Source organism: Coturnix japonica, chromosome 7, assembly GCF_054131305.1.
Source record: "Coturnix japonica strain WE chromosome 7, WE-NBRP24, whole genome shotgun sequence".
Lineage (NCBI taxonomy): Eukaryota > Metazoa > Chordata > Aves > Galliformes > Phasianidae > Coturnix > Coturnix japonica.
Genome location: NC_140669.1, coordinates 9,273,533 through 9,300,153, shown reverse-complemented (window position 1 = coordinate 9,300,153; position 26,621 = coordinate 9,273,533). Strand labels below are relative to the sequence as shown.

General features: G+C 43.2%; 1 protein-coding gene across 4 annotated transcripts; it reads right to left on the bottom strand.

Annotated features, from left to right (window-relative positions):
- Nucleotides 1-11: 11 nt before the first annotated feature.
- USP37 (ubiquitin specific peptidase 37) lies at nucleotides 12-26,587 on the bottom strand. 4 transcript variants are annotated; one of them, XR_014948264.1, is made up of 24 exons: nucleotides 26,514-26,587; nucleotides 26,135-26,312; nucleotides 24,621-24,792; nucleotides 24,435-24,535; nucleotides 23,202-23,383; nucleotides 22,757-22,831; nucleotides 22,121-22,218; nucleotides 20,748-20,832; nucleotides 20,109-20,270; nucleotides 19,591-19,722; nucleotides 19,152-19,275; nucleotides 18,690-18,895; nucleotides 18,271-18,388; nucleotides 17,920-17,999; nucleotides 16,405-16,569; nucleotides 15,067-15,132; nucleotides 13,761-13,911; nucleotides 10,283-10,535; nucleotides 7,728-7,938; nucleotides 6,529-6,589; nucleotides 5,492-5,607; nucleotides 4,718-4,787; nucleotides 4,202-4,340; nucleotides 12-3,434 (listed from the first exon to the last, which is right to left on the bottom strand). XR_014948264.1 is itself a non-coding variant. In XM_015868951.2 (24 exons), the coding sequence occupies exons 2-24, from the start codon at nucleotides 26,288-26,290 to the stop codon at nucleotides 3,347-3,349; spliced, it is 2,967 nt and encodes a 988-aa protein (XP_015724437.2). In that variant the 5' UTR covers nucleotides 26,291-26,312; nucleotides 26,514-26,587; the 3' UTR covers nucleotides 12-3,346. The 4 variants fall into 4 exon arrangements, 3 of the variants coding, with proteins under 3 accessions (XP_015724437.2, XP_015724438.2, XP_015724439.2); XM_015868951.2 differs by having other exon boundaries at nucleotides 7,772-7,938; XM_015868952.3 differs by having other exon boundaries at nucleotides 7,772-7,938; nucleotides 26,135-26,587.
- Nucleotides 26,588-26,621: the final 34 nt, after the last annotated feature.

Sequence of the window (26,621 nt, the reverse complement as noted above, 5' to 3'; positions counted from 1 at the left end):
TCAAACCAAGAGAGGGCTAATAAAGGTTTTAATTGCACAAAAGAAAACCAAAAACCAACTATCTACACATTGTTTAAACAGCAGGGGGAGAGGAACAAGAGCAAAATCTGTAAAGAATGAGAGGAACAGGTCTGCTAAAACACAGAGAAAAGTGCTGCTCCACATCAACAGTGTAAAGGATCAAAGTCAGGCTGCAGCAGGCAGACACCAACCCCAGCATGGGGTGGCTTTGCAGCATGTCCTCAGCTGCACATCCCTGGGCACCCCAGTAACACCCAGCAGGGCTGAGGTCCCATATTCCTTTAGCTCTCTTTGGCAGGCGGTTACAGGGAGAGTTAGCTCCATGAAAAGAAAACAGAACAGTTGAGTTCTTCCATCACTGAAGAACGCAAATCCCCACATGCCTGGTGCCAGGGTGAACTGCAGCAATGCTGGACTGCTCCAGGCAGCGTGCTGGATTCATACCCCAGTCACCGCGCTGCACAGGATGGGAGGGAAGGTGAGCAGGCATTTATCATCAGTGCTGAGCAGAAGTGAAAGGTGATGGCGCAGCCACAAGCTTCAGAGCCCTGCTCCTCGTGAAGCAGCTGCAGTCAGTCCTTGCTCTGCACAGGCTCCGGTCCATTGACACGAGCGTTCTCACATCTACCAGAGTCAGAGGAGCAAACTTGGATCAAATCATCGCAGCCATATAATGCAGGGAGAGAGGAAAGGCAAGATGGCAGCTCCTTGGGTTTGTGTGCTGAATCACACTTGGACTACGCTAAGCTGATTCAGGAGTGGGTCAATGTTTAACCACAGCTCCGCAGAGCTGAGGAAAAGCCTAAGAAGGGTTTGTAACATGTCAGACTCGTCACTACTGCACACAGTCAGTCCTGATCCATCCCCACTCTGCACCAAAGAACCCTGAGCTCTGGCAGCCAAGTGCCTGCACAACCAGCTGCTGTTGTGCTAAGGGCTGGGAGCATTTGCAGGGCTCTAAAGTTATTTCCTCTCTGGAGCAGCCTGTGCCAGAAGCCTGCATGCATTAGGGGACTGTCACTGAGAGTCCCTACCAACACACAAGCCAGGACGGGGAGAAGCTGAGAGAGAAGCTGAGTGTTCTGCTGCGCCAGGAAGGGCTGAGCACAGAAGGCCACTCACCCCCATGGACAACCCCCATCCCCAGCAAGGAAGAGGCTCTGCAGCCCCTGCTGCCAGGGTGACATGCCACCAAGGGCCAAAAAAAAGCTTGAAGTAATTCACAGATGTTTGCAAATTCTTTCCAGGCTACAATAATAAACAAGAACTTTATTTTCACGGAACGTGGACTGCTGGGTTCAAGCATCAGCTTTCTCACCTCATTCCAAGCAAAAAACAGGTTTGAAACGAAAGTTAGAGCACTGGGAATTTGGGCAATGTTGGCTTTTATTAGAAATTAAAACAGAGCACAGTGCCTTCAAAACCGTCCTGAGAAAGGAGAGCTGACTGCTGATCCTGCAGGAACACCATTAGTTATGTACAGCACTAGCATAGGATGCAATAGGGGAAAACATCTGCCCCTTGGATGGAGCAGTTCATCACCTCCCCAAGGACCGACAATAGAAAAGTATAATGCTTTGTAATAAATTAACATATACACCGCTTCGGCTGCAGCTCACAAGGTTCTGGTTACAACCATTCACCCCTCCCTTAGGAACCACAAAGATGTCACCCTGGCTGTGCCCAACGTGCTCACCTAAAAGGGACCAGGAGGGCCCAGAAGGGCTGTCACTGCTGCCCCTCATTGCTGCACATGGAGGTGAGGAGAGGCCACTGAAGCATTGCCCTGTAACAGCCCATTGGGACGAGCCCTGGTACTGAAGTGCCCACTCAGTTCTGCACAGATGGTTCTTCCTGCTTTGCTTCAGCTGATTTATTCCTGAGAAACTCCTAACGAGAAGTTTAAAAAAAAAATAACCCAGAAACTACCTCGACAGCAAAGAAAAAAGAGGGTGTTTTGTGTGTTATTCTTTTTAAACAAGGAAGCCTTTCGCCTCTAAAACTCAAGCTGCAAAAACCAGAACTAGAGGCCAAAAAGAGCAACTACTCTGCTTAATAGCAACAGTTTCTCTGAAGTAAGGAAATGCCAGCAAAACATCTGCCAATGCTAAACAAGTGCGAAGGTGCTAAAGAAATTAAGTCAATAGGCGTGTTTTCTTTTTTCTCCCTGCTGAAACAAGCCGTTAAATGAGTATTTTGGAGCACGCTCCATTACCTGCTCTGTTAGCACTGAACACAAGATTTCCACCTGCTTTAGTCAAGCAGCTGGAGCACCCTGCACTGCTCAGTAAGAGCAGCCACAGGAGCTGCAGTGAAATCCCTCCTTCTGCACCTGGGATAAGGGAAGACCAAAGAAAGACCATGGTTCAAGCAAAGAGGGGAAAGCAAGGAGCTGCAGGCCCTGCCTTCTTCCCATCATTGCCGTTTCACTATGACTCACAGCTGCACAGAACAAGGCAAGATGAAAAAGCTGCCGTAGTTCAGCTTCTCTTTTCCACCTGCTCCAGGTGTCACCTACCCCAGCAGCTTGGGTCAGTTACATCAAAGCAAGCCCTAAGCAACGCAAACTTCAGCAAGGAACACTGCACACCTCTCTTCTCCAAACTTACACAACAATGTAGTGAAGAAAACGCTATCGATAATACTCGTCAAAGAAATCACATGTATAATCTCACCGCTAAAAGGAAGAGACAGAGCTGCCACCAGGTATGCAATACATTCCGCAGCACCGAGAGTTTGCTTCCATGAACTGCAACGTCACCAGCAGAGAGCTTACAAACCCACCAATGTCAAAATGCATCAGCTCAGGCACTGTGCAGTGAGGTGACCGCTGAGTGTACTCGGTGAGCCGGGCTTCCCAACACAACACACGCCAGCTTACAGAATCTATTGCTTAAACTGGCATTGGAGAAGGAAAAAAAGAAAACCCAAACGAAAAAGAGCCGAGTGATATGTCAATCTTCCCCATCACACCTGGCCGGTGAATGGGCTTTTTGAAGTCTCTTTTTGCACAGCTTTTCCTTTCCCATCAGTCTGTGAGCAGCTGTAGTCTTGTGGCTTCGATGCAACTCGTTAAGGCTCCACGCTGACAAAACTGTTTGAGGAACAATCAAAACTTCACCACAGGAGGATCGCCCCGGGATGTCAAGGTTGACAAGCGTATTTCGGGCCCAGAGAACTTGCACAGATGGTTCTGCAAAACACGAGCATCCGAATTTCTACCATTTGTCTGTTGCTTTAGCCCTGAGCTGTTGGTTACTCCCTCACGTCTGGCACAAGTTCAGGATCTTCCGTGCTCCTCAAGAGGTACGAGGTGTTGGACTCCTCACAGCGGCTGCCGGATCGATCTGCCTACTTCCATGCTAAGTGGCTGTGCATTTTTTTCTGTTTCTAGCAATTCGTCGAAGATATCCCTAGAACACAAGGGGAAGAGCAAAGCGAAACTTACATACAGGAAGCAACTGCTATGCGATACGGCCCCGAGGGAATCAGCAACTGGATTAAATCCACAAAGCTCGAGGAGAAAGGTGTCTTATCTGGCATTTCTCAGAAAGGCTCCTTGAATCCCCAAGCATTTTCTTTTCTTTTCTTACAATAAGACCACTGGGAAGCCCCAGAGAACAGTAACAACAGTTCAAGTAAGTCCGGGCTAGTAATAGGATCTGAAGGAACACAAGACACAGTCTGCAGAGATAAAGTAGTATCTTTTACTACAGTGACCAGTAAAGACAGAAAAAGGGAACAAACTGAGTTACAGAAGCCCTTCATGGGTTGCACTCCTGATGGAAGTATTACTTCCATCTACAAATCTCATCTTGCTCACGTCCTGAGGTGACCACGGCTGCAACAATACAACCACTAGCAGCACGGGTAAGGGCACTTACGGACCTTAAAGCAAATAAGGACAAAATCCAAACTCCATCATGATTCCTGGTGCAAATAACAAATGGCTGAGACACCAAATTCAGCTTTTCGAAAGATGATTTAATGTACCTTCTTAAATACTATAAACCAGTGACATATAATGACAATGAATCCATTGCACTTGAATTTGTCATTTCTGTATAAAATTTTGACTGTAATTCCTTCTGACCCACTTATAGAGACTCTTCTCATCGCATCAAAGCAGAAGAAGAGATCTGCTATCACAAACAGTACCAGAACGCCCCAAGCCACTTACTTGTGCATGTAGAAGAAGATGTAGCCACTTCGGTCTCTGTCACGCTGAACAGTGGTTTCTAGAGTTCTAGACACCTCCAGGTCGTTGTAGGTGAACCAGGTCTGCTTCTTGATATCATAAGCATCGCTGATATAGTGGCCTTGAAAACATAAAACGCGCTTTTCATGCTGCAGTCCAGCCATTAAGCTGGTTATAGCAGGATGCCTTGACCCAACAACCTACATCAGATTTACAAGGCTAAAACATCCCTAAGACCCTGAATGCTCTGCCTTTGCTGGTCAGTGAGCTGGTGATAAGCAAAGGCAGTGCCACAGATCCCACAGCCAGCACTGCACCCAAAGGCCTCAGTTTGGCACAATGACACCCCTACCCTGCTTCACTGCCAGCAATCCACAATTAAAGTAAGCTCTTGCTGACCAAACTCCTCCTCTTTACAAATAACCCTGATATGGTAATTTTGTTTCTCAGGCTTTCAATCTCAGTAAGAGATGAAGAATAAAACACGGTGTCTTTTACCTGAAGATGATGTGCTTCCGATGTGGCTGACAATGCTGATGAGGCGATAGGAGTGAGGCAGCTCTCCTGTCTGAAAACAAGGTCCAGTTAAAGAGTTTAAGTATTCACTTTTGTCCCATGTAACCTATGGGCAAGATGATTTATACATGAGATATGGGCTTTGGCTATTGTGTTTAAAGCTGCAAAAGGATTACAGCAATAGACACCCTGACTCACAGCAATGCAAGAGTCCTTCAAGAAGCAGGGAAAAAGCTCCTTACTTTCATTTGATCTTTGAGCAACCCAACAAAATAAATGATATGAATGCAAAGCAGCCACTCTGACCTCAGAACAGATGCTGACATGAGCTCTACTCTGCAAAGTTCCCTAAACAACCACTTCCTATGCAGCTTCCACTGATGTCAGAAACAATCCACCAAATAAACATGGATAAGCAAAAAGGGAATAGCACATTTACTTCTGAAATATTAAGGCTTAATGCTCGATAACAATATAACTCCACTGAGCTGAGTCTGGAGTTCCATCCTCTGCAACACTCCCCATATACAATTACTGTTTCCTTTTCATCATTATTCATACCTTAGAGAAGCTCAGAGGGGTCTCTCTGCAGCTACTTTTTTCTTTTAATAACACAACAGAACAGAAAAATACACAACTACAAGGGGTCTATCTTCTCCCTTATCAGAAAGGAGCTCTTTAAAGCTACCTAACACTGTGCCGATTGCAAAGAAGGGGCTGTATCTCTCAGTTAACAGTTGGAATCATAGATCACACCTCAGCGTTTCTTTTCAGCTCTTCTGCTTCAGCTTCTGAGTACTCCATGTCAAGCACATCCTCATTCCCAGAGTCCTCATCAGAACCAACACCGTCCAGGAGACAGCTGTTAAACTCTAAACAGCACAGAAACAACAACACTGCATGAGAATCCAAGCAGGGAAACACCCAGAGCATGAAGCCAGACCCAGTTCTGAGAGCAGCAAGGCCAGCTGGGTCGGGGAACTTCAAGCTGAGCAAGGAGAAGCTATGAATTACAGTTTTAAACTACAAGCTGCATTAACAAAGTACATGTTTCAGTTTAAACTGGCATCCAATTGCTGCTGCTGGCAGCAGGCATTTTTTCATTGTTTTCAGCCCTAAGAAGGGCTGCTCACCACAGGAACTTCCAGTTTGCTTGGCTGAGCAGAATACAGGCAGCGCTCTGCAAAGAGCCGGAAGGCACCGCAGCTCCCTGTACACACTGTTCCTAACTTCCTGGGATTCTGCAGCCACCCGACTAATGCAAGGGTTTGTACAGTGCTCATTAGAAGTGGCCGTGCTTACAATGGTTAAATTAAAGCAGCTGTGAAGTGCAGGGGGGGGGGGGGGTGAGGAGCTGTGATTAACAGGACACCACTCAGGATTGACTGTTGTTGTTTTTTTGGAGGACATCAGCACTTATTGCTCCTCAGAAGCAGATAAGTTCATCTGGTCACCACTGAAGGCCTTTCAAGGTGCCCAAGCATCTAAGAGCACCTTACCACAACGCTTCCTTACTATTCCCACTCCCTTTTTAGAGCAGGAATTTCTTCTCTGTTATGCTTTGCCCTGCCAGGCTGCATGCAATCACTCACATGCCAGCCCCACACAGGTGTTAAGCAGCACTTGAGACTCAAGACAGTCTGCAATTGGGAAGGACAGACCCTATGTTGGTTTTCTCCCATCAAAAGGGCCTGAAATCCCAGCTGTCTTACAGTCAGGAGCTGCACTCATACACACAGAGGTCTATTTTCCTTCAAAAGCAACATGCTGGAAAAAAGTTAAATAAGCTTCACCTTGTAGACTTAATTCTGTAGCTCGTTTAAGGTCATCATCCTCTTTTTGTTCTCGTGCCTCCTGATGGGAAGAGAACAAAACTTAGTTCATTGAGACAGTTTGCTGTTTAAAATTCTTGTGGTGCCCTTTTTTCCATTGAAACTGTGCTGCTCTGGTTTCTACAACAAACCTGACACTGGAAATTAAAGGTTCCGAGTGAAGAAGTGTTTGCAACCAGCAAGAGTCCCATGTTCTCGTTCGACAGAACCTGGGACAAACCTTCATTAGGGCTTGTCAAAGCTCCTGAAGCTTGGTATGCAGCAGAGCAAGCCCCCACTAACATCAAACACTTTCACTGCATCATTGATTTGAAAAGCATCTGAATGAGTTTGCTAAGGAAAGCTGTCACACACAGAGCTCCTCGCACTGGAGCAAAGTTGAGATTTCTGCCCAAAGACAAAGTTGTTAAACTCAGACAGATTTTATTGGCTTTTGGCCATGGGAAAGTAGAGACAATGTTCTGTGTAACAGGTGGAATTCACAAAGGCGGGATGCAAAAAAGAGTCTGGCAACAAATCCTTCCTATTTTCTTGGATAGCATCATGCTCCTGTTCCTCTCCCAGCACTACAGGAACACTTGCTGTGCTGGCTTCTTAATTCAGTCCTTGAATGCCTCCTGTGCACCTGAATGCAAAGCCCTAACTACATATTTCAAACCAAGGTAACCGCATTTTCATGCCAGATTCATTAGAATAGCAGATTTTCACTTCAGAATCATAGCAGAGCAACACTCAAAAGGCAGTTTTACGTTATTAACATGAGGCCTTTTATCTCACTTGTTCTAAAGCATTTAAGGATCTTCAATGAACTACTCAGTGGTACTGAATCAAAGCTACATCTGGCATGGAACATACCAACAAGCACCTTATAATGAGGAATGGGAGAGAAAATCCAAGAGCCATGGAAATATGGGATCTCACAAGGAAAACCACAACAGCTCTGGCATTAACAGAGAGCAGACAAAGGGGTATCTATTTAAAGACAGACCAGGCAAAGTGTTTGTTGCTTTCCCAGGGGCAGTTAAACATGTAGAAAACAGTTCCAGGTCTTGTAAATCTGCTGGGAGCAGAGCTAGAACATCAGGTTCTCTCAAAAACAAGAGCAGAATCCCCTTTCAGTCGCTGTGTGAACACAAGGTTTTCTTTAGCCATCAGCTTACCAGTGCTGGGGAATGTTAACTCGAGGGAGCAAATTACTTCTTACTTGTTCTTGAAGGCTCTGAGCCAGCGCTTGCTGAAGTTCTTGCTCTTCCCTCTCTCTCTCCATATCATACTGCTGCAGCCAGTCAACCTCTCCCCGCGAGCCTCCTGGAGTTTTGTTTTCTTTATTCTCATCAAAATCTTTAGTTATCTCAGTGAAATTGGCAGGACCTGAAGGATCAGAAAGTACAGTTACGCTTTTCTGGGTCTCCTGTTTGTAAGCACAATCCTTGCAGCACAGTGACATCTATTGACAAGGAGACCTCAGCCATAAAAAAAACAACAAAACACAAACGTCAACAGTTTGAAAAAGCTTCAGAAAGAGGAGCCTTGTAATTTTAAGTGGTGTGAGATGAATCAATTGATTAATTCCTGAGCCAACCCTCTTCTTTTATGCTTACTCAAACAGCAACTTCAACTAAAAGGAAGATGTCACACACCACTAGGTTCCTACAGCCACAAAGCTGACACTTGAATTGCTCTAGAAGTAACCAAAGATTAAAAAAGAGAGGTTTGCATTGCATATTATACCTCAGAGTACTACAAGCAAAGCTACACTTAAAGTCTAATCATCTGTATGAGAAAGGGAAACAAATCTCAAGCACTCCTTCAATTTGTCAGCTTTTACTTCAGGTAAGAGTTCAACCTTGTGAACAACTGCACCTAAAGAAGTGAAAGATTAAGACTTCACAATTGAACTTCAAAGCAAACAGAGTATCACAAGTCAGGTTTCTGGTTTAATTTTTTGTTTTTACACCATTTCTGGAATGAACGCTCACATTCAACCACCGCACGCATCTCATTTAGTTGCAAGACACTTTCATTCTCCTTTTTGCTTGCAGGTGAAAACATTAGGACCTGCTCCAAAAGTCATCATATCATGCAGCAACATGTGAAACTTCAGAGCTCTGCCCTATGCAGACTTCAACATCTGCTCATTAGTTATTGGCAAGGATTACACAAGGCAGAGTCTTACCAGCTATGACCTCTCAAATGTAAGACCACGAGAACCAGAACTATAATCCATCAGTCTAATCCTCTTAAGATGAACAACTAAACAGAATTTATTACATGATCTTTGAAGATTTCTACTGTAAGAAATCTTTGATTTAATTTCAGGGTCTTGTAGCAGAAGAGACATCTGTTCTACTTAAACTTGCCAGGGTCCTACACTCTGGTTTGTTTGTTTTTAAAGCGCTGCAAACAATTCAATGTTTATAAGAAATAAGATTACTAACGATAAAATAGACTGAATCAAGTTAAATCTTTAATATTTAGAATCACTTTGTGTAATAAAACAAAGCAATCTTTGCCTTCAAGCTTCCTCCGAGCAGAACACAGGGCTGTGAACTCATTAGGTGTTATACTCAGCTGCCATAACTTCTAACCTGAAATACAAAGATGCACGTCTCATTTGAATGCCAAACCATATGGTTTGAATAGTACTTGTGTTTTTGATCATACGCAAATACAGAAAGCCCAATTCAATGCTAAGTGTCTAACTGAATTCTTAATCAGAAAAGATAGGCATCCATTAAACACACCTCCTGCTTAAACGCCACAGCCTCCAAATAATTGCATTACACCTTTCAAGGGAAACTTAAAGAGACATTGCTGCTGCCAGGCTCTCACAGTTGCCTTTCACAGCCATAGTTATGAAGTATGTGTAGTTGAGCACAAGCAAGGCTGAGCACGCATCTGGTTTTCTTAGAGACCAACCAACCTTCAACATGAAAGTTGTCAAGAACTGTCCAGTGAAACAAGCTTGATTTTCTCTATTTTTGTTAACACCAAACCTCCTCGTTCTGAGAGGAGAAGGAAAAGATGTTGTTTTCCTGTTTTTCTTCCATGCGAGTGGCGTTAAACATTTGTGTGAAAGAATGTAGCACATACACACTTCATTCTCCTTCAGCTGCGAGACACAGTTTCCCCACAAGGAGATCAAAGAGTCTTCCTGTACTTAACCTTGTTTCTGGGTCAGAGGCCATGCTTTGCATACTGAGTCTCTCAGGCTCGCTACTCTCATTTAGAAAGAAAAAATATGGTTATATTCATTAGCAACTAGAGAATAAAATAACTGCATTAAGGAAAGCATTCTGGTCTCACACAATGAAGACATCACTCTTACACCTCAGCAATCTGAATGCAGCAGCTGCCGAGATGCAACCACTTGCTGATGACAGAGGATTAGGGCCCAGACACTGCCAAAGCTTCATCATTTGAATTGTCTGGTAAGGCAGGGAGTGAAAGTGTGCGGTAATCAGGAGACAAAAAGATGGCGATGAACTCTGAAGACAACCTACCTTTACCACAGCAGCAACTGACATGTAAGAAAATACACTTTCAATGTATTACAAGCTTTACGTACTGGAAAACTGTGAGAAAACTGAGAAATTCAGACAGTTTCAGCAGTATGCTCACATCTGGCTTCTGCCCTCCAATATTACCAGCCTGCTGATATCAGTAACTTGCTTTAGTTCATCATAGCACAATTAAGGTGGTTACTTTGCCTTACCTGATTCTAATGGTGCTTTGGGTTTCTCTGTCTCCATCGTTTCCAGGTTTTCGGGCAAGTCCTGAATTTCATCATCTCCAAACCCGGTGTCTGGGCTGCTCGTGGGTTTATCCTCATCGTGGCTCAGAGACAGAGAAGCTTCCTTTTTGCTAATCTCTAAGACAACTGCGAGCAGCTCATCATCGCTCATCCCATCAAAACTAGAATTGCCCAGCTCAGGTTTATCGCCCTCCATTTTACTCCTTTTAGAACTCTAAGAAATAAACGGAGTTATGATTAAATACTTGAATGAACAGGTATACAACACCAGCTTTACACTTCCACATAAATTAATTATTATTATTAAACCCAGGATGTGGGGAATTGGCCCTGTCAACATTAAACAGGCAGTTCTATGAGTCTCAATGGAGACCCAACCTTTTTGTAGCTACATTCACTCCAAGGAACAATATTTAAAGTATCAACTACAACCAGTTTTTACAGGCCCTGTAGATTAACACAGCCAAGGCAACTCTTCCCCTCTCCTTCAACACCTTTGGGTGCTGATAAATCACAGCAAGCCTCTGGCGAGTCAGTGCTGAAACCCTGAGAGCACAAGTTGCAAAACTACAAGTTTATTAACGCAGCAGGCTGAAGCAGCATCTGAATAAAGCTTGAAGAAAGGATGGAAGAACAGGAACTGAAATCAGGCTGCTATGAAGTGGAATTAAAATTAGGTCTGGCAGCACAGACTTGCTGTAAGAAATCATGGGGGGTAAAGGACACAACACAGTGCTCGGCAAGTCAAGAAAAGAGTTAATCTGGAAAAGCAGGGAAACATCCTTTATTAAGGAGAACAAAATGGCTTTAACCTGAGAGGAAGGAAGAAAACTCCTGACCTGACTTTGTCCATCATTATTATTGTAGTTATTTTCCTAAGGCAGATGCTCATTGACTCCAAATCCATACTGATTTGTAACCAGTGTAGGCATTTCCATCATTTTTATACCAGCTGTTTTATCAGGAGGTTATCCTCTATGCTTACATATTTAAACAGCTACACTACTTATCATACTTGTGGGTATGTATATATTTGCATTTGTATATTGCATTACAAGCCATAGTTTTCTAATGATTATTTATGAATTCATCGAGGTCTTACTCCAAACTGCATTTGGATGCAACTCAGAACTTTGTTATAAGAACAAGAATCCATCTTACTGCTGCTTTTTTACTTACATACAATAAGCGTTTGATGAGTAAGACTGATTTTACTGAGCAAACTCCCTGCATTAAAACTGGCTTATCAAACAAGATTAGCAAATGAATTACCCAACTGAATTGCTTGTTGAGTCATCACTGCCTCCAACAATCAGAATGGATAGATTTTAGTCTTTTTCCTCCCATTTTATTTGTGCACCGAATAGGAAAATCAGGGTACCTGCCACTCTAAGCTTTCTGATTTCCCCTCTGCACCTGTAGACTACTACTGTCAAAACTGGTTTAGCTCTTCAAGCAAACTCTGGTTCCACGGGCTCTGACAACAGCCACCACTAATTCAGCATCTGGACTTTAAAGACTTGGCAACAACAATGCATTATTTGAATACAACTTTTCCATTCGAATTTATTTGCATAGATTTTAAGCAGCTTAGGCTTCAATTTGGGTTGCTTTAAAAAAATGTATTTTAAAAGTACTTAAAATACTACTTCACCTGCAGAGCCAGAGACCACAGCTTTGCCCTTGTCAGCAAGGTAACTGGTATTTACACCTAGAGCCCAATGTTATGTATCCCAGCTGCTCTCCTACATGGCAGGACTGCTTTTGTGCAGTGCCACGTATGGGACACACGAGGCCCTAACACAAATGCACTGAGAAACATCCTGATAGTAGCTCTGCAGTAACAGAGATGCCATGCCAAGAACCAGGACCTCCCAGGACAATGTGGTTAACAACAGCAGATGGCTGCTCAGGTCTGTGGTGCTCAAAGCACCAAGTAACTTATACGGAATCATCTCCACCACCGTCTCTTTCCCACAACAGGCTGGAAAGCCTCCCCATTAATTTGCTATTCAAATTAATGGGCTTTATTCCCACCATCTTTGCACGCACAGGGCTGTGATGGTGATTACTTTCACTTCCTCACAAACAAAATTTGAAGAAGAATCATTTAAGGCAGTTTGGAAAGGGGTTCTCTCTGTACAGAAGGAACACTTCAAAGAGAAGCCAGTTTAATTGCCCCACCCACAGCCACCACAGATGTGCTACTGCAAGAGAGCAGTGGCTCATTCTGCTTCTGAGAGCAAGATTTTCTCAGCTTACTCCCAAAGCAAACCATTCCATCACTTAATATCCTGAACATCAGGAAGCTTTCCCTAAAGTATAATCTAAAAATTACTGTCTGCAATTTTAGTCTATTGCTTCCATCTACCGAAGCCAAGAAAAACAGCCCAAGTGCTTCCATTCATTGCCTTCCCTTCCTTGAAGATACACACTCTGTCGAGGTTTTCCCTTCCACTAAAGGACCCAAGTTCACTCGACCACTATTTCCTCCAAAACCTTTCTTTCCAAATTGTTGGACCATTCACGTTTCACTCCACTTGCTTCTTTCCAAATAATCTTTAACTCATTTCAGTGCTAGATCCAGCATTCCAGCCACAGCTCAATGCTGAGGAAAAAAACAAAGGCCAATTTCACTTACCCTGTAGGCTATGCCTCCCTTATATATTTACCTCTTCAGTCATCCTAATATTGTGACCAACTGTTGCCCCTTACTCCTTTCTGAAGGCCCGCTGTTTTCCCAGCTGTTCTCATCCTGCACTCACAGCCAGTCAGCCCTGCTAACATTAGTGCCTTCAGCCTGCTTTATACTGAACCACCCCCCCTATTTTTAGGCAGTTTCTCAGATCATTCTAACTGTACTTCTGAGCTTCCGCACACTTGTAGTCCTTCCCAGCTCTGTCTTCTGGTAATTCAATACTCATTATTTTATCATTTATTATATATATCACACGGATCAGGATCCTCTCGTGAGATGAGAAACTGCAGGTATCCACCTCTTTGCATGTTTTTATTCAGCCACAAGAACTTCCCTCAACTGACTATTTTGTCTCGCCCAATGCGTACTAGCACTAATTTAATCAAGGGCTTTGCTGCGTAATTTTATTATTGACAGTCCATTACAATTCTGTATGGAAAAGTCATTAGTGAAAGCTGCCCAAAGGACCAGCAAAACTGCCAAGCAGCTGGTATACACACCCCCACAAGTGCAGTTACAACACAATTACCTCCGTTCCCAGTGGGAACCCAAGACAATTGTAGAGAGGTCAATTAGCTGGCATGGCAAAACACACCCTTTTAGCATCACTGCACTAATTAGGAATGAAAACATCTTACATCAATTTCATTATGCTAAGGAAAACACAGGCAAGCCACAAGTACTTACAGCTCCTTTGCATACAGAAGTTTGTCCTTTTTTTCTCCCCCCCCCCTCCCTTACCTTTTCTGGCTCTTCTTGAGGCTGTTGCTGATCTCTAAACTGTATGTTGCACACCCTTTGGGTATTGGCAACAGAGCGTTTCAGGGGCTCATCGTCACTGTCTGAATCCACATAGAGTGCTGCAGAGCTCTTTGATTTTAAAGTATACTTCCTGTAAATTAAAACACACAGCTATAGAACTTCAAAGCACTGCACAAATCCGTTTCATAGTAATCAATGAATAACTGCTACAGCAGATTTTCAGGCTGTGGGGAGATACAATTTAGGGAACAAGCTGCAAGTGTTGAAAATAGAAATTTACCAACATGCAGGCAATAAATAAACACTTCATAGCTTATTTACCCCACAGCCTACCAAGGGTTGCTTTTCTCTTTCACAAGACGCCTGTTACACGATGTAGCACAATCGCTACAGAATTACACAAGCCAAGAGCCAGCACTTCATCACAAAGCAGTCCTGGACAGCATTCATTTGAGACAAGACAATAACAGGTAGAACTCAGCAGAAACCATTTACTTGACTCCTGAAGTTTACTAAGCTGGACGCAAGACTTGTCACATCAATACTAGGATATACTCACATTAATACTAGGATAGAAAGTTGCAAGTCTGCATAATTTTTTGTTTTCCAAAACAAAAAAAGCTCCTTCACTGGAATAAATCCTTGTTTCTTTAGAGCAGAAGATGAGAGACTTTGAGTCTGAGATACGTCCTCAATTAGGAAATTTGTTCTACATGCATTCCACAATGTGAAACTCACCAGTGCAATTTCACATTTCCCACTATGTCAAAAACTGGCCTCTCAGGCCATAATCACATCCTCCCACCTTTACAAACAAGCTCAAGGAGCCAACCACCTGTTTCCTAACCTCATTGCAGCTCCATAAATAAAAACAGGGAAAAAAGGAGTCAGACTGAAGAATTAGAAAACAAGTTGTTTTGTATATGTGTGGTTTGTGACAATGAATGCAAGGCGGTTTAAAATACTTGGCACTGACCAATCATCTGCACAAACAAAACGCAGCTCTCATCAAACCTTCTCCGTGAAAAAATTCTTCTTTGCTTGCTTTTGAGTTCCCAAAGGTTCTCAAGAGAAACGCTAACAGGACTGTGTCAATTAGGCAGATGGTAGCATTAACATTTCTTTCAGCTAACACTTAACACCAATAAAGCTCAGATATCAAAAAACAGCACCGAAAACAACTTACACAACAGATAGCACAGAGAAAGAACTATGCAATTCCAAAGTGTCTCAAAAGCCATGCCATGAAATGCCAGGCCAAGAGCATTTCGAAACTTTCACTCACCTACAAGGTGTAGAAGTGCTTACAGTACAGGAATTCACCATTTGGGAGGCTTTCAGGGGACGGGAGCTATTACAAAAGCAAAGTATTTATCGCAGCAGTTAGTCTTTAAAACAATATATGTTTACATGTCTGCTGTGCATGCAAATCCATGTTCAAAGCAGCAAGTAGAATACTATTACGTGCTTGCTAATTGCTTGTTTTTAGAGTAAGAACTCCACGATAGCATAAATATACATCAGCAGTTCAAAACCAGATGTAATCCTTCACATTTGATTCACTTCTTAGTGATGCACCCTTAGGGACAAGCTCTCAAATCAAAGGCGTTGGACTCCCACGCCAAGGGAACTCTTTCCTCTTTCCCTGATTCCCACCAACACTTGAGTTCCTGCTCCCAAACCACAGTCTCTTGCTGCTGTCCGGATTAGCTGGTTTTCTGGCACATCCCACATCTCCATTTCTCCTCTAGATCTTCTAAGCAAATCTCCTGCTCCATTTGATCCTTTTATGGACTCCCTGAAGTCCATTGCTACCACTACACCCATCACATGGTTACCAACACAGGAACCATTTCCATCATTCTCTTCAAACCAAGGCTATTTCTCCCCAGCTTTGTCACCTTTTCACTGTTTGGGTTAATCAAAATGGTTTCAACAATTACCAAAAGGGCAACCATTGAAAAGCCATTTAAAATATGTTTTAAAGCATGCCTGCATTGGTTAGCTTAAACTTTTCATTATGTTTAGGAGGTGAAGATTTCTAGTCTTAATGCAAACCCTTAAGAAGCCTCGAGTTAAATCTCAAACTCCACTAAGTATCCAGCAAAAGACCACGTGCTGTATTGCTGAACAGATACCAGATGTATCCTATCTCACTACATTTACAGCATGTCAGAAGGCAATGCAAGGCAAAAGACCTAAGGGTTTTTTGTTTCTTATTCTGACACATTTGTGTGACTTCTGCTACTTTTAATCTCTGTGTCTCAGGACAAGCAACTGTACCAAAATAACTGCCCTAGGGAAGAGTATTTTCAACACATGAAGTGCTCAGATACTGTAGTAGCACAGTAAAGACAATGAAAAATGAATGACATTGTGAAGTGTGCAAGTGGAAATTAACAGAAAAAGGAATGATGTCACACCTTCTCAGCAGAATTAAGCATGCTGCAAACAAAAAGAAACCTAGATGTTGTACCAAGAGGCTAGATTAAATATCTTGCACCTGAGGCTGCATAATTTTGATGGTTCTTTATGCAGACGTCAGATAGAGTAGATCTGACAACTGACAACCTCACTGTGGGTGCATAACACAGCATGGGCAGAACCTAGGCTGTACACTTACATTGCAGAATGGGCACTCCAGCCCAGCGTCAGTGGCAGCCTGGTGCTTTCTGTACAGTGTGAAAGCAGGGTTAAGTATCTTGGAATAACCACCTGCTGCCCAACTTTATGATTGAGAGACAATTCTACATTGAAGCTGTATCGTTTCAGATGAAGAATCAGAACCCTGAAAAATATGAGAGAAATACAAAATCGCAACGTTAATCTCAAGATACAAGTTAGAAAAGCTATTAAAAATCCAAGCGATTCTGTTTACAAAAAGTGCATTCATGTGCTTTAAAACAGATCATCGCTTGGGAGAGAAAGAAAGAAGCATTACCTCTCTTTCTTATCTAGTAAGAGATGCATAATCACTCTCCCATCCACCTCCCAACTCCACACAAGGTGCAGAATGCAGGCTGCCAAGAGGCTTTCTGCTTTGATCTGCACCACCTTGCTCCTCAGGCAGGCAGAAGCAAGCAGCTCTTACCAAACACATTATTCCTGCTTCATGGTGACAGGCATAGAAAACAAACAGAATGTTATTGTTCAACGCACCACAGTGATCGCATATTACTTGTAGATATTTGACAGAGAGCACACAGCTTCCCAGAGTTGAAGAAGAGCTGTGCCCAGTGGAAGACATTCTCATTTTATCTGTCATAACACTTCTAAAGAAGAGCTTTTCATCAGAACAATATAAAGAGCTTGAAAAAGCTTCCTTGCACTGAACCTCCTCCCTTACGCTGTACTTTGTACCAGCTACTTAGATCAGGCAGCTGCATCAACACTTACACTGTCCTAATAGCCAAATATTTTGACAAACGTTTTGCAGCGTTGTGACAGTATCATCATCACAGTTAAGAAAAACACAAGCTATGCTTTTAGCAGAACATCAAGTTACCATGTTCTGTACAAGCTTGCACCACAGGACAAGGACAGTGGCCAGATAAAGGCATCCAACATTCTCTTTTAGCTTTACATCCCATCAGAAAATGATCCCTACCACCAAGTAATAAACAGAACCTCACCACAAGGTCTAAAACTACTGAGCATGCCATTAACCCTCAAAGTGTTTGCATTCTTTCTTGAAGCGCCATGTTTACTGAGAGAGAAACCAAGGATCAGCACAGAAGAACAAACCAAAGCAAAACCCCCCACGTGACTTCTGATAAGAACATCCCCAGCTCAGTCTAGCATGTCAGATCAACTGGGCACTCAATATTAAATGCAGAAAACCTGTTTACTGTTCATAACTCTCTCCTGAGAATCCAATAAAAGGGGAAAATTCAGGCCTCCCTGTGTAGTGACAGAGGAAGGAAGAAGTGTTGCAAAGGGTACTCAGCACATAGAAGGTTTTCAGAAGGAAACTGAAGAGCAGTGTGAAGAAATTACTGCCTGTGTGTGGATCTTCCTCACATGCTGGCCACCATACATGATGTCCCATCCCACTATTACACATTTCATCCTTCATGCTTCTGCATGCACTTTTGGGGATGTGTTTCCAAGAAAGAAAGAAACAGATGTCAGCAATTACCTGGGAAGCCGATTGAATTTGTGTGTGACAACAGCAGACTTTCCATTGCACTTCTCACAGGAATACTCTATTTCCTCCGCCTGTGTTAAAACAGAACAAAGACTATGGAACAAACTAAGCACCACACAGTTTTCAACAGAAAGGACATCTCTTCTGGTTGTTATAAAAGCTCCAGAAGAAAACAGCTATACTAAAAGTCATATTAATCTTCAATGTGATCTGGCAAGAGGGCACCCAAGAGCAACAAGGGTAGCAAAACTTAGAATTTAACAATGTATCTGCTAATGCAAGTATGATGAACAATATTTTCCTTCCAATTCTGCTGTTTATTTATGTATATGAACTACGTACCCGAAAGAAGAGGTCAAGGGAATCCTGGATTGACCGAGGTGGAAACAATTTCTTTCTTCGAGGAAGGTCAATGGAGAGGTCATTAAACCGTTCCCGTTTGGTGACCGTTTCACCACACCTAGCAAAGAAAGGTGCTTATGTAAGCCTGGTAAAAAATAAACTTAAAATTATCAACAATTTATACTTTCAGGTTAAAGTAGCCTCCCAGAAAACAAGTGCATCATGCTCTATTTTATCCATATCAGAATGAAATTGGTTCATGTTTATGATAAAGATGAGTTTGAGGATCTTAACTTTGATGATTCAGTAACTTTAAAAAAGACAAACCAAAAACATGCTGCTAACTTATTTCTATTTACAGCGGATGTCACAGAAAACACAAGCTCTTCCTAATGAGAAAAGCTCAGAAGCACACTTACGTTTTACAGATGATAGAATGCTGAACCTCAAACTCTAAGTTACTGATAACTGGGCAAGTATAAACTTTGGTAGCTGAAAGATCATCAGAAGCCCGTCCAGGTGAGCTATCATCATTAGGGACTGGTTCACTCTTCCAAGTTTTGTTCAGTTTCTCCATGTCCTCTTTCAGCTGGTCCAGACACTGGCTCAAGAACTCATGTGCATCCTAGAAACAGGGCAATCTCAACAAAATCGTTTTCTAAAACTCCAATCACTATCTCTGACCGGTGGGTGAGGGAAATTACATTTCTATCCATTACCTTCAGCAACAATAAGGCAATTTAAATCTAGCAGAGGGCAAGCAACATAATTCAATCGAAAGCTCAACTTGCTGCCAAATGGAGATGAAGCCTGACAGGAGTTCAACACAGTCCAAACAAAGGACAACATACATAATTGGTTCTAGACCATATGATACTTACATTCTGCATATATCCAGAGAATCTCTCTGCAGTAGCTGAGATGGCACTTTTCACCCTCTTGAGCAACTCCTTCTTCAACTCAGGGCTGCTGACGTCCTTTTTTGCTAGGAGATGGGCAAAGCGACTGCAGAAGTCAATGCAATGAGACACTGAGTGGCTGTCCAGGACTTCAGACAAATGCAATAAAACACATGGCATCTTATTTGAAGGGTTTCTACAAGGTTTTACCCTGTGATAAGGGAGTTTCGTATGGAAAATACTTCAGGAAATGGAAAATAACCTTTCATATTTCAAGCACGTGGAATTCTAATTAGAGATCACGCACTGGAAAAGGAGCCAAACAAAAATATCCAGACTCTTCTAAGGTAAAGAGAAGAGCCCTATAAGGCTCTATTAGCTTAATTGTTATTTTTCTTCATAAAAAAAAAGTGCATTTTACCTGATAAGCGCATTGAGCGGAATTTTTTTCCATGGGATACCCTGCCTGAGCAAATCGTTAGCAAAGGACTGGATTGAAAACAAGGACTGTAGAATGGCATTCATATAGCAAGTGTTTCCTAAGTTAGAAAACCTGAAAAACAGAGAATTAAGCATAGTGTGTACATAAACGTATCAAGGTGCCCATGTTAAACAGCAGTAACACCACGTAGGATCATCCATCACCCCAGGTAGCCCACACTTGGCTTTTAATGGAGCTTTCCTTCTGCCCTTCACACTACAGGAGGCAACGTCTGTCAGGAAAGCATGAGTTACTACAATCAAAATATTACGATGTGTGTAAGTGCACAAGATAGAAGAGCGAATCATTGAAGCACTGTCAAAGGAATAGCAATTATCTCAAGTTATCCTTCATTGATTTCAGGATTTCTATCTTTTGCCCCATGGGGCAACTATAACAAGAATATGCACGTTCTAATGACAAAGGCATGCATGCTAGATAAAGAAAATTAAACCTACCCCTGTAATTGCTGCTGAGGGTGGGTGGAAAGGGGCACTCGTGGTTTGTTCCACCCAGTGTAATCTTGACTGTATCTCACTTTTTTAACAGAAAGAGGGGCAGGTTGAGAAAGAAATCCCAAGCTCCTTTTGGCTGGAGTAGTCTGGCTGGATACGCTAGACCTAAAATCATAAAAGAATAAGAAGGGTAGGATTCCTATTGCTCTGCCTTAAACAGTAATACTTCAGGACACCACAACTGTATCACCACAGAGGACAAGGACTAGCAAAGTCACAGGAGACGACTAGTATCTATCAGAATGACAGAGGTACAAAAAAGCAAACTGCTATTCAGAACACTTGGTTACATTTCCTTACACCTACAGGGGTGTATGCAGCATCACTTGAACCAACTACAATTCAGGTATCATCTAGATCAGTCATTCACAATGACTATAAATGAGTGATCTTAAAGTCCATCTGTTTAAAGCAGTACTGTAGTTGAAAGGTATTAGCAGAGCAATAGTAGATGGGATTTTAAGCTATACACATTTTATGCATAAAAGCTGTGTAATAAGTGTTAAACACACAGGAAACAGAAGATCCTAATTCCTAGGAAAGGACTGTCATTTACAGCTCAGGGTAGTGAATCAGTCCTACCTGTCCAGGGTGGAACTGCTAGTGGAGTGCTCTTTTGATGAGGACCTACTACCATAAAAGGTCGATGACTGCAGCGGTAAAACACCTTTATAAAAAGAAATAGAGAGGTAGGTCACCTTGTTTCACATAACTCAGATGTTTACATGAGACACTAATGATTTCAAATTACTTAGCCAAAAGATTTCAAAATTTATCCTCCAGATACATTAGAGAAAGTGTTAAAGCAAGTGTCTTAAAAGTACTACCACAAATATTGGTAACACGTACACAAAAAGACCCTGGATTTTGAATTTAACTTCATACCATAAACACAGAATTGCAAGGGTAGGAAAGGACTCGCTAGAGCAAGTCCAGATTCCCTGCTAAAAGCAGGTTCCCTACAATAGGTCTCACAGGTAGGCACATCCCTATAGGCCTTGATTATATCTACAGAAGGAGACTCCACAATCCCTATTACATCCATACTGAGCCATAAGATATTTAGAAGTAACTATCACTAACCATTTTAACTACCTGAAAGACAATAAAACACAGTCTTTTGTTCAAATATACGAGATACACAATACAGAAAGCCCACTAACAATTTCCAACATAGCAGTCTGAAATTCAATGTAAATATATAGAAGTTGAAACACTTTTCCATCCCTCTTCAAATTCCAAACTAAATTACTACACACTCAGGGCAAAATACGATTGTTTCATTGTTCCAAAATCATCATGAGATGATTTCAGAACCAGAATTAAAGTCCTGAGATTATAATCAACAAAGTGGGGTGCTTAGTAGCTTACATACATTCTGTCCATACTACAGTGTTTCCTGTAAACCTTTGTTACACGCACCAGCATCCAACAGGAAACTCTGGTACAAAAAAGAACAGAAATTCTGGTCCCAAAGAGTTCCCTCTGCAACTTCTGGGATAGAGGCAGGGAAGTAAAAGCAACCAGTACAGACTCCAAGTATAAAAATCTACCACAATTTGCGTGGGCATTAATGCCACGGAAGAGTTTTGAAGATAAACAAGAAAGAGGGTGAGAGGAAATTGAGTCGTTTATAGGACACCCCTCCCAAAGGGAAGGGCCACTGGGAACAAAGCATGAAGCTGCTTGTTGAACTTTCAAACAGGCAGATACACTCGCTGGCCTCAACAGTCAAGTACAGTGGTCAGGGTCACACTAATCAGCAGTGAAAGATAAGCTAGAGTAGGCTCTGAAAGCAAAGGAAAGATGCCCATGTCTTAGATACTGCTCTGTAGGAAGTATAAATGTTGGTGGCACAAAGAAAGCAGACCAGGAAAACAACCTCTGAAAAAACTTCCTAAGCCAACAACAAAGCAAATAACAGGTATCATATCTGGATTTACTTTTATTTTTACCTGACGTCCTAGTTTCCTCCTCTTGCTTCAGTTTTAACTGTTTCTCTCTGCTACTGTTTAAGTATTTCCATGATGGATCGCTCATGGCGGTATTATTCCTGTAGATATACAAAAGAGCAAGTCAGAGATGTTACAGAAGAGACAGGATAGCCCTGGTTGACGTTCGTGATTTGTTTTAAAGCATTCATGTCAAGTAATAGAGGTGTTAGGTCTAGTGAACAGCTAAGTTTTGCTCACAAGTTTAACCAATTATTTAAACAAGACTTTTTACTTACGATTAAATGCAACTGCACATATAGGCTGTATTTTCCAAGTAACAATTTATGAGATTTGTCTTAAGAATACTCAAAATCAGTAGAAAGAAGCTACCCATAGCTATGCAGCTATACAGGGGACAATTCAGACTGAGCTTATAAAAGGTGGCACAAATTTTGCATGGTCTCCTGCAAAGCAGCAGCTAGATCAGGTTGTATTTCCCTCATTAACTCTGTAGGCGAGTCTCATTTCAAGAACTCAGTGTGTTCAGAAATCAACTAGAAGCTGGCCTGTACTATGTTGCCAACACAGGAAACACCCAGAACTTCCTTTACAAATGCATAGAGTTTAGATGAGAAAGTAGAAACAACAGTTACTTACGTTGAAGAATCATTCTCTTTGGGATAATCTTCACTCATCTCTGAACTTGGAGGTTGTGCTCTTTTCCTCTTTTCACTAATGACAGGAAAGAATTTGAAGCGGTCACTCTCAGAAAGGCAAGTAAATGATCCTCTTCCAACAGAAGAGCATTTCCCAGTGCTATGTGTGTTTCACCTACCTTCCACAGTTTTCACTTCTATAACATGGCACACAGAGAACATTTTGGACTGCCCACCTTCTAAGCCGTTTATAAAGCTTACGTGCCTGTGACCAGCAAGAGGCTGGAAAAGCACATTTTAACATCCTTGTAAAAGTAACAACAAAACCAGAAGAAGAAGCAAACTCTATTTTTCTTCTAGGTGCAGCAACTGTACTTGCAGTTCTCTAGAGACCTAAACTTGTACTATGCCACACGCACAGTTGGAAGAGCATGTGGAGCCCTTACCGGCTCTCCAGCAAGCCTGTTCTGTGGGGGCCCGATGATGCTGGAGATGCTCCAGCATTCACCCTGTTGCTAGGTGTTCCAGTTCCATTGGAGCTCTTAACGGATGCCCGAGCTTGGGTGCCCAGTACTTTGCGAAATACATTTTCATCCTTACTTTCCACAGTCACCCTTTTGGGAGTAGCCTGCAAAAGCAAAACGCAGACAATAAAAACCGTGAAAAACAAGACCACCACCACGAGCTTCCAGTAGCATTTACACCACTGCTTGACTTGCCACAGTGTAGCACCCAAAAGCAGAAAAGTGCCACTTGTGATAGAGCAAGAGATTCACATTCATTAGACTTATCAAACTTCTGACTGTACTGAATGAAGCCATAAGCATGAAACTCCACAGCAGTAACAAACTTCTCACGTTCCAATGACAAAGTCAGTTGGGCACTTGAATTTAAACCTCCTTTAAGTAATTTGAGATTAAAACACCCAAAGCACGACTCCTAACCACCCTCAGATCAAATTAAAAGGCATTAAAAGGAAAAAAAAAGTATATAAAAATCACACAATTAAAACAGTGCCTTGACAGCCTTGGGCTGATGCAACGAAATGAGCTAATAACACGTTGACTAAGGAATGTGTGTCAATTTGACATGTGAAAACTAAACATGCCTTATCTTACCAAGGTGCACACAACCTTAAGAGCTTTTACTGTGAGACTGCCCTTAAGCAACATGTAAAATCTGTTTTGGGCCAATGTCAAAGAATACTTGCCCTCAGGGCTGTAAAGATATATTCACAGAGATTACAGCGTAAATTAAAGTTGGTAGATACACCGTGGTGGGGAAAAAAGGAAGAAGTAAAGTCTGTTAAAGAAAAAGTACTTAGAACACATAGTACTTAGAAACAAAGATGTTCCAAACTGAGAAGCAAGCCTCGACCATACGCTCTCCTTCAATTGCTGCTTCTCTTTTGCCTGACTGAGAGCTCAGCGTGAGGAACATACGCTGTTTTCTACATGCAGACGCTGACCTTCCTAAAGCAAACAGACTATGAGTCTCCTTACAAGCAAGAATCACCATCACCAACCATCCTGTGCACATCTATTACAAGCCCTGGAGATCACTAAGACTTTGGGTGCAAACTAAATATTGACAGTGCTATTACGACATGCGATAAGAGAATGAGAGGGGGAAATGAATTAAGATTAGAAAAGAGGAAAAACATGAACAGTTGAACAAACCTGATTCTCTATATGAGAGAACTGCCTATTAGCTTCCTTCTGTGTGGTCCTGCTGCCCAGCACACCTCCAAAGCTGCCAGATCCCTGAGAGGGTTTCCCAGCTGACAGGAAAAGTACACAACGTTTGATTCGATGCTCATTTCACTGACCAGCATTTGGACGTGTAAGGTGTGTAAGGGCACTTACCGGTGTGAACCCTGTCTTGATGGACCGCATCCAAAAACACCCGCAACTCAGTGGCATCTTTAAGCGGTACCTTATCGATGGTCAGGAAGCTGCTATCCTTCAACGCCAGCATCAGGCAGCACAGCTTTCTGCCATTGGGTCGTAAGGTCACAGACTTAATGTTATGGCTTAACTGAAAACAAAGGAACCACTGTCACCATAAAGAGGCCAAAATACAGATTCAAACAAACCACTTCAAATTGAGAGAGAGGGTAAGAGGCACTTGCACAGAGATACATCCCCCTGCTCTACTCTAAGTGAACATTAAACCTCTCAGCCATGAATGCCATCAGTCACCTGGGAGCTGCCATAACCCAAAGGACAGCACTACTATGGCTCAGCAATCCCTACATTCCCGGTTAAGCTTTCTGAAACTTGCTCTGCCCTTGAGTGTGATGGTTCTAACCCAAAGGAATGACAACACCCTGCACCCTTCAGCTGCCTGAAGCTCCTATATCTGATTCAAAGTGTTATTTCAAGATAGGAGAAGTTTAAAAGTCTTCAGTTTTAAATGTTGGGCACAAATTTCTACTCACTTTATAATTCTCTCACAGGAAAAACAGATTTGACACAGCTCAAAAAACTTGGCTGGGTAGCAAAACATGTAACCCATGTACAACACTGTAACAATTACGTGGTGTCAAATGTTTCGAGGTTATGGTCCTGCAGGAGGGTAGTTTTAAATAGTTCCTTCTCTCCATTAATTCTGCTGCACCACTGTATTACGACATGAACCAACTGCTGCTTCCTGCCAAGTCACTCACAAGGAGGTGGAAAAGGAACCATACGTGTGTCAATACAAAAAGTCATTTTCAACTCCTAACTCCTTTTGCACTTAGTTATTCATTTCTTTGTCACTTCTGTGGCCTTTCCTATGAACTACACGCTGCTACACAATGACATCCTTGCAAGTTGAAACCACAGCCAAACCTCGCACTGCAGAACAAGAGGCTGCCCATCAGATTGGAGCCTCCTCCTAAAGTGGCCCAACCTGAGTATTGCCACACAGCTGATCCAAATAATGATGGCCAATCCAAGTGAAAACCCTTCTCCAAGCTCCCACAGAGCTCCAGAGCCAGAAGAGAGGCAGACACAAAGCCTATCCCTGCAGGCATAGACAGCTGCTGGGCAGGCTCATCCTCCCTCAGAACCACAGCTCCAGGCATTAAACTACCAACAGCAAAACTCAACCTGATAGAACAGAGCATGAATGACAACCTTGGGAAGGCACATAAGGAATAAAGGAGCACAGCACCGTGGTCAAACAGTGGGATTCCACCTCCAGGCTGAACACAAAGAGAGAACATCCCAAAACAAGACTTGAGCCGCAGCTCCACACCTGCAGCTCGGCCCTTCTGATCCAGCAGATGCCATAACACCAGAACTGAGTAACTCAAGGCTACACCGAGGGATGGCCCTACTGAAGGAGGCAGTATGAGCAGTGACAGCCGGTAACCGGGCACGGCAGCACCCACCTGGAAGGTCTTTGGGATGCCCCTCATGCCGTAGTGCACCACCAGGTTGACTTTGTTATCCTTCTCCACCACCTCGAAGCAGCCCTCCTTCCACCTGGTCACTCCGGTCTGCATGCAGTACAACCTCACGGGGCCGTGCACCTTCAGCAGGGCCATGGCGGGGCCTCACCGACACAACCTGCGGGGATCACAACACGTGTGGAGCGGGACCGCCACGGACCGGCACTCACCGACACGCCGAGCCGCGGCCTTCCCGGGAGTAAAGCGGGGAGAAGCTGAGTGGGGTCGGTGAAGGGGGAGGCGGCCCCTGTGGACGCGGCCCCGTCACGGTGTGTCGGTGCGAGGCCCCGCCGTGAGGGGCCGCGTTGGCTCCCGGTACCTGCGGGGCGCGGCGGCGGATGGCGGGAACCGGCTCCCCGCGCGACGCACGGCACGCAGGCGCGCGCGCGCGCCGCTGACGTCAGCACGGCGGCGCCATTCCCGGCAC